This window comes from Epinephelus moara, chromosome 24 (genome assembly GCF_006386435.1).
Source record: "Epinephelus moara isolate mb chromosome 24, YSFRI_EMoa_1.0, whole genome shotgun sequence".
NCBI classification, from domain to species: domain Eukaryota; kingdom Metazoa; phylum Chordata; class Actinopteri; order Perciformes; family Serranidae; genus Epinephelus; species Epinephelus moara.
In genome coordinates this window covers 750,463-765,801 of record NC_065529.1, presented here as the reverse complement: position 1 = coordinate 765,801, position 15,339 = coordinate 750,463, and the positions used below count along the sequence as shown (strand labels likewise).

The following is a 15,339-nucleotide window of genomic DNA, read 5'->3' as shown; positions in this document are numbered from 1 at the left end:
CTGAGGTTTCTACCGTTTTTTTTCCCCGTTAAAGGGTTTTTTTTGGGGAGTTTTTCCTTATCCGCTGCAAGGGTCATAAGGACAGAGGGATGTCGTATGCTGTAAAGCCCTGTGAGGCAAATTGTGATTTGTGATATTGGGCTTTATAAATAAAATTGAATTGAATTGATTGAACTTTAATTTTGGAGACAAAAAAATGTAGGCTTAGCGCCCTGTGGTCCATTGCCCAATAGGAAATGTAGTATACTCAAAAGTACTTTTAAAGTAATTGAGTTACTTTACTCAGGGAGTAACGCAGTAAAGTAACTGGTTCCTTTTTTAAAAAGTAACGCAGTAACGTACTTTTATTACTTTTAAAGTAACCCTTACCCAACACTGATCATCAATCATCAGAGTGTGACACACTGTGGAAGACTTTTTGTCGAAACATCTGTGTACTGGTACTGCCATCCAAGCTGGTTTATTAAACTTACCAAAAGGACATTTGAGAGTGCTGGCGTTTTTCCCTTTATCATTGATCACTGAATCATGATCAATGATTTATTAAGGCCCCCGTTGCTTTTGCTTCTTTACTATAGCTCACACCCCATTTCTTGGCTATACTTCCTATGCCAGTAGCCATCTGTGAGTCTGTTTGATCACTGATGTGGTGTACGGTCATGGGTCTCACAGTGATAGGTTAGTACTGGCACTGAACTTTTTGGTGCACAGCAGGCATCCCACACAAGACACTGATTTCAGGTGCGCTCATTTTCAGGCCTCAAAAACTGGCCTCCAAATCAGTTTTTTGTCAAGTTCCTAGACCTCAGCAAGTTGGTTGGTAAGATGTTTTAATAACCAAAGTTGTAAGAAAAGGAAAAAAAATCTCTATGTCAGTACACTCATACACAGTATGATGTAATAACTGCTTAGGTCACAACTGTATCATATATAACAATTAGGGCTGTCAGCATTAATGCATTAACCGTGATGTAATACAGGTCCAAACATAACATGTTATATTGTTTTTAGATGTGTGCTATTTTGTCCCTTTGATGCACCCTCGTCAAGCAGCTGCAGCGGCATCCTGCTTCCTGCTGTATCAGTGAAGGAAAATAACGTCAGTACTTCAGTCCATAGGGAAGTCCCCATCCGGACCAAATATGGAGTGTGGACTGGTAGCTGGAGAGGTGCCAGTTCACCTCCTGGGCACTGCCGAGGTGCCTTGAGCAAGGGCCGCTCGGGGCGCCTGTCCATGGGCAGCCCCTCACTCTGACATCGCTCCACTTAGTGCATGTAAAGGTCCTCAGTGTGTATTTCGGACCTGTGTGTAATTGACAACGGAATGAAAAAACTGAATTTCCCCTCAGGGCGATATTAAAAAAAATAATAATTAAAAAAAATAACAACACCACTGGGCTTTCGATTGGCTCATTTCACTCATCTCCCAGACAGCTCAGTTGATAAGTTAAAAGTTATATACACCTGTAGAGAAAAAAACTATTTGTGTCTCTCACTATTTGTGAAGGAGAGTACGCCAGCATAACCGTCAGTAAGTTTTTTGCACACACGCACACACACACACACACACACACACACACACACACACACAGAGCAGTTATACACTCAGTATTTCATTGCATACATCTTGAAGTCATGATGTCATCAGATATCACACATTAATGCATTAACCCATATCCCCTTAAACAACCGTATACTTTGAGAGAAGCAGTGTGTTTTTGTTTTTGCTTTTACTTTGTTTTCTCTCAGATGACTTTGTGTTTTTGTAGATCTGTATTGCTGTCATTTTTTATTAGGTAAATTTAGGAAAATATAGAGAGAGGCAGACACATATGTCAGGGGTGACCATGAAAAGTGTGTGGACGCCCATTCTAAGACCTCAGCAGTGATGAGGCAGATAGCCAAAGTTTCATCATACAAAAAAAAATCACGGTCCCCTAAGGATGAACCCTTATGTATTAGGCGATCTTTGGACCTGAACAAGGTTTTACTTATCCAGTGAAATATTTCAACATCTACATTTATGGTTCCCAGAAGAACAATTCTAAACGCTTTGGTGATCCCCTGACTTTTCGTGTAGCACCATAGTAAGATCTAACTTTCAATTTGAAAAAATTGAAAGTTAGATCTTTCAATCTAACTTGATTGAAAGTAAATCAATCGTTTTCGTTCGGGTTAGACAAAATACCTGCAAAACTATTTACAGCTTCCATCAGCATCAGCTGTACTTTGACTTAAGTGCTAACTGACAGATGTTGCATGCTGTCACACTAAACTGAGAGGGTATATGTGGTAAACATGAACTGATTAACATCATTAGCATTACAGGTTTCATTTTGAGTCCAGCGTCCAAATCATTTTTCTCAGTAGATTCAAACAGACCTGTGCCCCTTATCCCGAAGCTCTTCTGACTTGATAAGATACTTTTCAGTGTCTCAGATCAACTCATAATTCAGTAGTGCTGAGGACTTGAGGGGAGTCACACATGCAGAGCTGAGCCTAATCTAAATATGCATTTAAAAGATACATGGTGATCTAGAGACACCAGAGTTTCTTGTTTTCTTTACCCTAAAAAAATCCAGAGATATCTCTTTATTTACAGTCAGACATCTGAAAGCAGAGGTGTCCCTAGTTTTACCTCACTGTACTTCTCACCCTTTGATTGGTTCACTCGTTGTCTTTCTTTCCATTTTCCTGTGTTCACTCCTCCAACCTCCCTCCATCTCATTCCAGTCCAGTGCGCCCCAAGTCCCCCCACCTCCCCGACCAGCCTGGCCCCTTCCCCTTCCTCTGCTGACTTCCCCAACTCCGCCCACATCATGAAGGTGTGAGTCATACAAGGTAAGTCTCCGTTCACCACACCACTTCTGCCAGTTACCCTCTCCCATCCTGTTTAGACCCTGTGTTTGTTTCCCTCTCAGGACTGCTTTTGCAGGATTCTTCTGATTTCATTTTCTGGGGTTTTCAGTATAGTACATTGTGTTTAATCAAAATATGTTTTGAATAGAAATGCTCATGTTTATACGTTGAAGCTGGTGATGACTAATTTTTGGTCGCTTCATATCATCCTCAAACTAGTAACATCATTAATGTCAAATGTTCATTTCTGACAGCCAAATTTCACCCCCCAAAAAATCTATTTTTTTTCCCCATTGCTTTTGTCTTTGTTTGCAAGAAGTGAGAGAGACAACAGAATTTAACTACCTGCTTAGCTGTGTACAAATATCTTGTACATAATCTGGACTTCTGGTGTGAAAAAAAAAAGTGTGAGCATTCTTTTTAAATTTTCTAGTATTTACATTAAGGAATATTCTTAAAATTGTCAACACAAGATCCAATTATTGTTTCTTAACATTTTCAACATCTCACAACTCAGCTACACTATCCACTACAAAAGGCTGAGGTGTAGTTGAAAGCTTCAGATAACAACTAAGTTGGACCTTGTCTTGAGAGTTTCTTGTCACTCTCAAGTTGACGCCGTCTGCTGTAGCTTAGAATATGTTGTGTTACTCAAGCTAGATGAGGACTTCTTAAAGTCTGCCCTTGCTGTATAAAAAAAAAACAACATGTCCTGCTGTAGCAGTGTCTTACAAATTTCCCCTAAAATGGCTTACAAAATTAGAATTTCATTAGTCCCATGATAGCAAACATCACTCAGTACCCAATGGCACAGGTAATCTAAAATTTATCTTTGTATCTTACTTAAGCCATCTGTCTGTGCTTCTTTTTGTCTGTAGCTCAAGCCCTGGCTGCTGTCAAGTTTGATGGAGCATCTTTCTAAGGATTCAATGGACATACTGAATAATGAAGATGATCCCGGACAAGTGTTTTTTTTTTTTAGCACCTTAAGGTGGTTCCTAGGAGGCAAGAGCAAATTTATAACCTAAATGGGAGCTATTATGACTTGTAAGTTTAACCGCCCCACTGCCCCCAACTCCAGTTCATCGACTCATTAATGTCTCCTGTTAAAGGCTCCAGATATCTTACCAGCTTCAAGGTGTATAATATTTCTACAACCCCAAATCCAAAAAAGTTGGGACGCTGAGTAAAACATAAATAAAAATTTAATGCAATGTTTGCAAATCTTTTTTTTACACCTTTAATCAGTTGAATACAGTACAAATACAAGATATTCAATGTTCAAACTGATAAACTTTGTTTTTTATTTGTGAATTTACACTCATTCTGAATGAGTGATGGCTGCCACATGTTTTTTTAAACAACACTCAGTAAGTGTTTGGGAACTGAGGACACTAACTGTTAAGTTTTGAAAATGATTTTTTTCCCATTCTTGCTTGATATATGACTCCAGCTGTTCAACAGTACGGGGTCTCTGTTGTCGTATTTTGTTTTTCATAATGCACCACACATTTTAAATAGGAGACAGGTCTGGACTGAAGGCAGGTCAGTCGAGTATCTGCACTCTTTTATTACAAAGCCATGCTGTTCTACCACGTGCAGTCTTATTGTCTTGCTGGAATAAGCAGGGATGTCCCTGAAAAAGATGTCCTCCTGATGGCAGCATATGTTGCTTTAAAACTTGTATGTACCTTTCAGCATTCATAATGCTTTAACAGATTTGCAAGTTACCCATGATGCCATGGGCACTACACAAACCCATACCATCACAGATGCTGGCTTGGAACTTTCAGCAGGACAGAGTCTGTATGGTCCTTTTACTCTTTTCCTGGAGGACACGAAGTCCATGATTTTCAAAAAAACAAAATTGCAATGTGGACTCTTCAGACCACAACACACTTTTCCACTTTGTGTCAGTCCATCTCAGATGAGCTCAGGTCCAGAGAAGTCTGCGGTGTTTCTGGATGTTGTTGATATATGGCTTTCACTTTGCATGGTAGAGTCTTAACTTCCTTTTTTAGATGCAGTGATGAACTGCGTTTACTGACAGTGGTTTTTCAAAGTGTTTCTGAGCCCATACAGTAATCTAATTTATGATTTTCATCCCTGCCCAATAAGTGGAAAGATTTCTGTGGATTCTCTTCATCTTTTGATGATGTTATGGATTGTAGATGGTGAAATATGTAAATTTTGCAACTGTGCATTGAAAAAGATAAGACTATTTGCCCACACAGTTTTTCACAAAGTGGTAAAGCTCTGTCTGTTCTTGCTTGTGAATGACTGAGCCTTTCAAGAATGCAATCATACCCAATCATGATACTTTGATCTGTTACTAAGTACCTGTTTACCTGTGGAATGTTCCAGGTGTTTTTTGAGCATTTCACAACTCTCTCAGTCTTTTGTTGCTACTCTCTCAACTTTTGTTTGACCTGTTGAGGGCATCAGTTTCAGAATGAGTATACATTTACAAAAAACATTTATATTTATTAGTTTGAACATTAAATATCTTGTCTTTATATTGTATTCACTTGAATATAGATCACAAAAGGATTTGCAAATCCTTGCATTCTGTTATTTATGTTTGACACAACATCTGACCTTTTGGGGATTGGGGTTGTATTTAATTTAGCTCAGGACATATTTTACAAAGTAGAGATTACTGATGAACTATGTTGATATCTCTCAACTGAGGTTCAGTGTTAATTCACAAGGCAAAACTGCATATGAGAGGCCCACTCTGAAGATAAACAAGGAAAAGAGCTGCAAAGAGAAATCAAGAGAAAGAGTTTGGTGTTGGGCCATGTAAATGTCCCTGAGGTTGACTAGTAGACAAAAGTCTCACTAAAACCTACAGAGAGTCTTTGAACATGCTTCTGGACATTAAAAGCCAGGAGAATGTTCATTACCATCTAACCTCCATATCAGCCTTATAAAACCACCACATGTTTTCATGGCACAGTGAGGAGTGGGGCTCAGTGACAGACTGAGGATATTTGCCTACACTGACATGTTATGACACTTTAACAACCGACTGAAAAAAAGAGAGAAGCCTTTCAGCCTTTGTAAAAAGCTGAAGACTCCAAGGGCCCCCATCCCCCAAGTGCCCCCATCCCCTACACTACTACCATCCTATCAACTTTGTTTGCTATCAGTTACACTCATAAGCAACCATTAGAATAACATTGATGTGATTGGGTCAAACTTTCATTTTGCTACGATACATCACTCACTACACCCACACTACACAAGAAAACAGCACCAAGTTTAGTGCGAGGCAGAGCTGAAGATAAATAGCATTACAAAACCATGACCCATCACTTTATTTAAGTGTGGAAGCTAGTCAGATTGTAAAGATTAAATATTTAACTTATTACAGAGAGGAAGTGACATGCCTTCCCCCCATTTTGTGGGTCAAACATAAAAGAGCACATAACCAGATCATTCTCATTCCCAGGTTGTCATATACTGACACTTTGTCACACCCCCTCAGCTTCTCATACCGACACAAAAGGTATTCTTTAGCATCTGTCTGCACAACTGACTACCAGGTGAAACACATTGTAACACTTGGTTAACGTTGTTAATAGGGTTGGGATCCGGATCCGGTTCTTTTTTGGAACTGGGTCCAAAGTTCCGGTTCCGGAACTGGTTCTATCACATTTGGAGTAACAGTTCCTGCAAACGGTTCCTAGATTGTAAAAAAAACCCAAAAAAAACGTCACGTGCATTTCCATTAGAGTGCGGCACGGGCCCCATATTTCTGTCCGAACCCGACCGAGCCCGACATTATTTAATTACTAAAGCACTGAGTTTGTGTCACACAGTTGTTATGGTTACAGGCTATTTAACAGGCCGGGCGTGCGCCATGGGTGCTCAGCGGAGAGGGAGACCTCCGTGTTTGAGATGGGAGTGGGCGGCGGGAGGTCCGAGGTTTCCAGCGAGGGGAGAGGGAGAAATATAACAAAATAAGATAAAATAGGAAAAACCTGTCTCCCTCTTTTATTTAATTTTCAGCGTTTAATCAAGGCGGAGGCGGGCGGCGGGAGGTCCGAGGCTTCCAGCGAGGGGAGCGGTAGAAACAAACAGCCAATGTGTGTGTGTTCTGTTCAGGTGTTGTCACGTAAATAACAGTGCCCAAGCATGAATGCATATAAGTATTTTTTATTACATTGCTGTGATTAATTTGAGGTAATAGTGTTACTGTAGAAATCAGAGAATCACTTTTTGTTGTTATATATTCTCAGGGAGATGATACAAGCTCTAAATCTGAAATACACACCACACACAAATGCGTATTTTCATCTAATTGTACTGTGCAACAGTTAGAATAAAGTTTTTGTATTTGTATGATTGCATTTGTGTTTATTATATACTTGTTTAAGTATAGCAAGTATAATGAATATAATGTCGGAATCGGTAAGGAATCGGACCGTTAACAAGGAATCGGTATGGAATTGGAATTGTTAAAATCCTAACGACTCCCAACCCTAGTTGTTAAACATCATGGTTAGGTTTAGGTAACAAAACTATTTGATAAGGTGTAGAAAAAACATCAGTCTTTGCGGTTAAAACTACCTTTAGTATGTAACCTGATGTAGATATGTCAGGTGAGTGACTAAGTACGTCGCATACTTATGTAAGTTACGTAAAGCTACTTTAAAACAACGCTGACTTTTGGTTTCACACAGGACACAAACAGCAGACTCCTGGACTGTGTTAACTTGACCCATCCTCCACCCCTCCTGCCCACCTCATGCAGAGTTTGTCTCTCTTTATACTACGTCTGTAGCTCTCAGCATCAGTTACTGCCACAGATGGGTTTACATTGGAGTAAGTTAGAGTAGAGATGCCAAAGAGTGCCGTTGGCTTAATTTCACACACTGAAGGGGCATAACAAAACATAAACGATGACCTGGAAATGAGAAAGGTCTAGCATAACACATGCATTGGATTATATACTTAAGAATACCTTGTCTATTAAACTTTTACAATAGATCATTCAAAGAAACAGCAGACTGTTTACAATTTGGATGTAAGGAAGCATCTATTTGAGGCAACAACAAAAACTAGAGGGAGAGATAGAACAGAGCTTAAAGACGGGCGAATATGAGTCCAGAAGCCTTTTTACCGATCGTCAATCCAGTATTCCTTCAACATGTGCTCAAGGCAACTACAGTGTGGTTAAAGTGCAGTTAGGTCTCTAACTTATTTAACCTTTAGACAAAAATAATGGTCATCTGGTGGTTAGTCGAAGAAAGCATTAGGATAGAAAACAAGTAGAAAATGGGATGAGTAACAGGGACTCATATACAGCCATCCACCACCCTGACCTCCACACTGTCACTGTACATTGCTCTTTATGAACCTCACATCTCAACTTTTTCAGCACTTATCGTTGTCAATGAGCAGAAATCTTGTATCCAGGGCAGATGATTATAAATGACATTCAACCTGCATCCTGAAGGGGCATGATCACCTCACCATAAACCACTTTGTGCAGTTTTGTTTTTTTGTTTTTTTACATTTTGTTAAATACCTTTGCATTTAGAATCAAATTCAGTAGACTTTATCAGAGTGCCCAATAAATTCCCCAGTATATATAGGTAAAGTATGTTGGTTTTGCATTTAGGAATGGTACAGTGTATGTGAAAGTGAAAATAGAAGTGACCTTAGAAGAGTAACTGCTAGAAAAGCGATAGTCTGTGTGAAGAGGAGTTAGCTATTGATGCAGTCATTTAAGATGGACCATATACTGTAAAACATTGTCATGTAACATATCTGAACAACATTTCACCCAATCATGCAGTGCCATAAGTCTGAAACATTTCTCTATGTTTTATATGTTGTGATGAATGGACATATTAATGACATGACTTATAAAGGAGTTTGAAGCTGGAAGAAATGCAATGACTCATTGCACCTACGGGGGTTGCCAAGGTTAGAAATGTCTACACATGGCTTTGAGGGGAGCTTTAAAATAGCCAATATTAAATAATTAGATAATACATTTTGAAATCAATATATTTTAGTACATAACCCATTCATTTCATAGTTTCATTTTGAATACACTAAATGCATTAATTAACCAAATCTCTTGAAATAACTGAAATGTTAAATCTCAATTTATTATCATGATGTGTTATGTAATCATATTATATTAACAATGTTTTAGTAGAGTTAATTTTTATTTGATCACAGAATACATTTTATTTAAAAACAGTTTTACAAAAGTATGTTTTTACTCCATAATTGCATTTGCCAATGACACTTTAATTTCATGTCATTAGACTATATTCACAAAACACTTTATGAAAATTTCTGTCTTCAGCTGTTTCAACTCTCTTCCTTTGGCAATGCCTCCTCATTGTAACTTCCCCCAGATTTGAACACTGTGACCACACACATATACATATACACATACACATACACATACACATACACAAACAACACACATGTGCACAAACCTCCCCTTTCATATGTGTATGTTATTTATGTTTTTTGCCATTACACACTTCAGTTTTCAAGTGACCTGCCTTTGTACAAAGCTATTTTATGTCCATACTCAGAGTCAGAGAAAATATGGCACAGAAAATTAAGAAAATTGACTTTTACATTGAAAGCAGATAACAGCTCTCACTGCGCAAAAACAAAACAAGAATTTAAGAGAATACTTTTTTTTTTTTTTTTGAAAGGCAATATGTTCAAAAGAGGCATTTCATATTTTTTAAATACATGGATATTCAATGACAAGTTGACAGTAGAAATATTTACACTCAATTATGTTTTGCATTTTTAACAAAAAATACTTTTTTATTTTATTGCTCTTGAGGATTGTTTGAGGAGCAGAACATAGATATTTTTGGATTAATTGGAATCTGATGTGTAAAGAAATGACATCCAAAAGGCGGTGTCCAATATTTGATACTAGATGTAGCATTTGTGGATGATGAAAATAAAGAATATATACATTATATACATTGTTCAATGTATATAATCTGGATTTCAGTTACAGAATATCCTGTTATCACATGTAACCATTGCTATTTTCGGAGGAAATAGACAAACTGCTCGAACTATGCAAAAAAATAAAAATAAAAATAAAAAAAAAGGACAAATAATATGCTTGCTTTCAGAAAATCTTGCAATAAAGTGAATGTATACAAATAATGTGTTCTCTAGATGCTTCTGAATTCATCACAATATTTTGTATGATAAAACATGTCATGCTTCCTGGAATGATCTATTTACTGCTTTAATTTTAATCCACTTGTTGACGATGACGTTCACTGCCAAAAAGACTACTGAGGTTTAACTGCCCAGACTCTTTACCAATAGGCTCCCTGATGATATTCTACAGTCTTTGTTATATCAAACTGTATGTCTAAATGAATAAAGTTTGAAAACAAAGACAGACTGGATTCTTTCAAATCAAAACATAGACAGGGAGATTGACAGTCAGTCATTTATTAAAGACAGGTTATATTGCCATAATTTACAATTTACACATAACCATTCAGAAATAAAATCAAGGTGTATAAAACATATGAAAAACTAGCAGTGAGACATATTCTCTGTGGAACTCTGAGTAATTTCAGTTAAGTTGAGTTGCTGCTGGCACGCATACCCAAAGGCTGATGTAACACCAGAGACTCACTTGCCTCCATATTGTTACATCCTCCAGAAATCGGTTTTTGATAAGGGGTGATTTCAATGCCGTAAGGCTTTATGATATTGATTGAGCAGGCGTAACACAGAGCAGAGAATATGACTGGCATGCAGTTTAGCATTAAAGCTAGCTAGCTAGTTGTCTCACAAAGTGCATTTAGTCGCTATCTGAACACTGTATCACTCAACAAGTATAACAACCCACGAGTAACTCACTCCAGTAACATTTACATTACTCACAGTGAATATGTGTTCATTTGGTGAACATACAGAGATAAATACACAATATTTGTTCACAGTGCTATGCTCGACCACTCACGTCGGGCACGTTTCATAGACTGACAATGATTTAGCGCCTGCAGTGGCACAAACTCTGTTAAATTCCCCCCTGCCAAATTCCACTTGGACCCAAAACAAAAAGAACCAAACAAAACAACCAAGAGGGAGAGAGGGAAAAAAACTACAACACACCAGGTACATTTACAAAAGTACAACCAATGTCAATGTCAATTTTATTTATATAGCACAATTCATTACAAGTAAACTCAAAGTGCTTTACATTAAAAAACAAAACAAAATATCACACAACATTAAAACCCAGAAAAACATCAACACAATAAGTCTTATAACAGGTTTCAACAGTCTCCCTGCTCTGGTTCTAGGACGGTTCATAATGCGGTGTCTCTAACAGATGTGTCAGTCTTGTGCAAAGGTGCGCCGGCCATACTCTGGTCCGCTGCACACGCAATGGGGTTGAAGGGGTCATCAACAACAGGTATATTGGTGATAGTCAGCAGACGTGTCACTTGTCTTTATGACTACTGCCATGACTGGATCAGGCTTGAATGAGTTATGAGGTAACTAGACAAGAACTGACTCAGGCAAGACAATGCCAGCAGAAGGAACAGGAGCCATGTCAAGCCGCTGACTATCCCCAGCGTCTTCAGATGGACTGACATCATCCAGGTTCGCCCTGCTTGAAGTCTCAGACAGCAGGACAGACACCCACACCCGTGTTCTGTACTCTGCAGAGTCCACAGAGACATCACTTAAAGGTATGACTCTGGTCATTCTTCACAACTACATCATAGATCACGTTCCCCCAGCGGTCAGCGAGCTTCCTTTTGCCACGCACCCCTTTGTTGGCTAGCAACACACGGTCATCTACCTCCACTGGAGATCCTCGCACTTTCCAGTTGTACAGTTCAGTGTGTCGTTGCAACTGCTTGGTTGCCATAGTTTGGGCTATGCCCATGGCCTCCAGTGACTGGATGTAGCGATCATTATCTGCAACCTCTGGGTCATCAAGGACAGAGCTGAAAATGATGTCGACAGGAAGTCTTGGCAATCTGCCAAACATGAGCAGAAATGGCGCATAGGCTGTTGTTTCATGCACCATACAGTTGTAAGCAAATGTGAGAGATTTCAAGGCTTCAGGCCATTGTGCTTCGCTCTAGGAGGCAGTGCACGAATCATGTTTCCCAATGTTCTGTTCATTCCCTCACAGGAGCCATTTCCCATGGGATGATAGGGCGTTGTATGGGATTTCTCAACACCTGCCACTGTCAACAACTCAGCAATCAAAGCATTTTCAAAATTGGCCCCTTTGTCAGAGTGCAGACAGGTTGGGAAGCCATAGATGCCAAAATATCTATGCCACAATTGATGTGCAACTGATTTTGCAGATTGACTGGGACACAAGAAGGCATGCGCCATCTTTGTAAAGTGGTCTGTGATGACAAGTATATTAAGAGATCTGTTGGCGGAATCCTCAGCAGTCCAGAAGTCGACACACACCAACTCAAGTGGCTCCGATGTTCTGATGTTCTCCAAAGGTGTCTTGGCCTCAGGCTCTTGTGACTTGCTCACAACACAACGTCTGCAACATCTCACATACTCAGCCATGTCTTTACTTAGCCCCACCCAATGGAACCTCTGTCTTGCAAGATACAATGTCTGCTGCTGCCCCTGGTGGCCAGCCTCGTCATGGACACCCTTCAACACCCTGGAGCTCAGTGAAGATGGAACAATGTAGAGGTAAATTTTCTTTTTCGTTTCAAGTGTTCTGAGCCACTTGATACAGCACACCATTTCTTACTGTCAACTTTTCCCAGCCCTTCAGTAGCTTGATGGCTTCAACCAGTTCCTTAGCACGTTCCCTCCTTGATGGTTGTAGGGTGATCAAGCCTGTTTATTTTGGATTTAAACTAATGGACTTTTCCTCAGCATCCTGGTTTACAGGAACCCTCTCACAACCATAGCAAGGCCCGCATAAACTCAAGAGACATCAGAGAAGAATTGATGACCAACCACTGGGTCACTTCAAAGATAGACCTTCACTCAATAAGCTCTCAATAACCCCCACATCACCAGAAGTGGCTGGAGAGTTTACGACATGTCACAAACTCTGGAAATGAACAAAGAGACAGACTCAGCCACATGGAAGAAGATTCAAGTTGAAATGCCACTCTGACACCATGACCCCTATGGTGCAGACGTCTGTGTGTATGTTAATGTGATAACACCCACCTTTCCCTGCAGTTGTCTTTTCCTTAGGAGGACAGACAGAAATGCGGATTCCAGGAACCAACATGTGTTGATTGTAATTTTATGTTTCACCTTTCTTTCTATTTCAGTGCATATACATACACATGTATATATATATGATGTTATGACATGATCACCATGTATAACATTTAAATCTGAATTAGTAGTGTCTGTTGACCACTTATTTATAAGTTGGTAATATCCTGTTGCAGACAATGTGTTTTTTGGTACCATTCAATAGCAGACAGCGCCACGTTGGTAAATATGGAAGCATTAGAAATGTTCCAAGCTTCATTAATTATCTAGGAAGCAACTGAAGTAAATTAAACTTTAAATTAGCAAAGGTACAGGAGGGGAGGAGTGAAATGTCCCGCCAGTGACAATGAACTGCTCCTACTGGACATCAGCCTGAGATAGACAGCTGGCAAGGCCAATCACAGCGCAGAGGCCAGAGCCTGCCTGCCAGTCTCAAGCCCTTTGAACAACTATAAGATAAGTTAAAGAAATTTAAAAAAAAAAAAAAAAAAAAGGAATGAAAGAATAGCAGAAGAAGAACTTTTGAGAAGCCGGTGGGCCATGCTGGGCCCCATCCAGCGTGGCCCCGCCGGGCAATTTTATTGCATCCTGAGCAGAACTGAACATGCTAAAACCCAACAGAAAGAACTTTATGCCACAAAGTCTGCCTAACTCCTGTGTCCTGGACCAACAAGGTCAGGACTGAAGAAAGGCAGACTCCTGCATGCCCACACTGGGTGTGTGAAGATGACCAACATGGAGAGCCAAGCTCACCCGAGCCAAAGTTGCCATGTGGGCTCAAGAACACCCAAAAGTGCCCAGAGGCTCTAAGAAGTTCGACCGAGGAGAAGAGAAGGACCAGCTGAGCAAGCTGCCCCATGGGACAGCGCCAAGAGCGGTTCACACCAAGGAGCAACGCTGCTTTTTCCTCTTCCCCCTCCAGAGCGTCTTCTTTCTGGTCTGCTACAACTCAGGTGAAACAAGGTAATTTTCCTGTACTGGGGTTTGATGCGTAGTTTAATAAGTATGGTAGGGAGCATTAGATAAAACTAGGATTTCCCCTAAGTTTTCAGATATTTCCCTTTTTGCTTCCCATGCCGCTCAGCTGTTGAATGGTGCTTTTCACAGGTTCATGTTAAAGTTTCCTCTGATAATTATCTCACCATTGCTCACTGCTTCATCTGGTTCACTCTGTTCATTCATTCATTCATTAGCATCGCTGTATTCATTTCATTCCACTCATAGTTGCATTTACTCATTGTCTTGTCTGTTGTTAGTTGTATTGCGTCTTGGTCTTCTGTATCAGTAGTTTAGAATAAATGTTTGTCTATAAAGTCGTTGTCTTGGTTTTCTGTAGGATTACATTCAGTCACTTTACGGGTGCAAAGATTCTGGCTATTTGAGCTCTATTTGAATTGATAATTGATAATTAATAATTTCCCCAAAGTGCGTTAAACACTCTTGTCTGATCAACAAGAGGTGTGGTCTTATTAGTCTGACTATGAAATTATATCGCTGGACGAATAATTAAAGTGGTTATGTTTAATAATTCTTATTAACATCACTTTTTCCTAATACTGAGCTAATCAAACCCTACAGTATTCATGGTGAAAAATGTAGGCACCTGAATAAACTGTTTATAATCAAACAAATCTTACATATGTAATGGTGGAGAATGCAAACCCTAAATGAATCATATCAATCAAACTTTTCATACAAAATGGTGGAGAATGTCGGCGAAAATTCATTTAATAAATGCTGCCACAGAGTAAATTATAAATTATGTAACAATCAATATTTCCTACATGGTCTCTGTCCTCTTTCCACAAAGAAGATGACCTAACTGAGCACATTGTCACATTGCTGCTTTTCCATCCACACATCATGTGAGAGCATGCCTGGGTAAGTGCACTCTTATGTCAGCACAGTCTGGGGAAACTGAGGCAATAAGACTGCATGGGGGTGCACTCTGGAGTCCTGCTGACATGTTTGGATAACAGCTGCCACCTCGTTTGATGTCAAGGTGAGAGACTGAGCGACTGCAGTGTATTGGCAAGCAATGGGCTGGCCACCTCCTGCTGTCGTGTCGACTGGGGGGGAAGACCAGCAGAAAGCCTCCTGCACACCATGTGTGCACAGCGCCGCCACTTCCTCCAGAAGTTTGGTGTAGGGCACTCTCATCAACCGCTGTAATGTGCTGAGCCGCAAAAGGGCTCCCTGCTCAAACCATCAGCGACCACATTTTTGGGTCCA

General features: G+C 39.8%; 1 protein-coding gene across 12 annotated transcripts in view; it reads left to right on the top strand.

Moving 5' to 3' along the window:
• The window catches only part of plekha6 (pleckstrin homology domain containing, family A member 6), a 277,398-nt gene extending 267,568 nt beyond the window's left edge, over positions 1–9,830 (top strand). For all 12 annotated transcript variants that reach the window (XM_050038755.1, XM_050038763.1, XM_050038767.1 and 9 more), the window contains 2 exons: positions 2,734–2,841; positions 3,738–9,830. In XM_050038755.1, the coding sequence (XP_049894712.1) occupies positions 2,734–2,831 (98 nt within the window). In that variant the 3' untranslated portion in view covers positions 2,832–2,841; positions 3,738–9,830. The remainder of the gene's footprint in view (positions 1–2,733; positions 2,842–3,737) is intronic.
• The last annotated feature ends 5,509 nt before the right edge of the window (positions 9,831–15,339 follow it).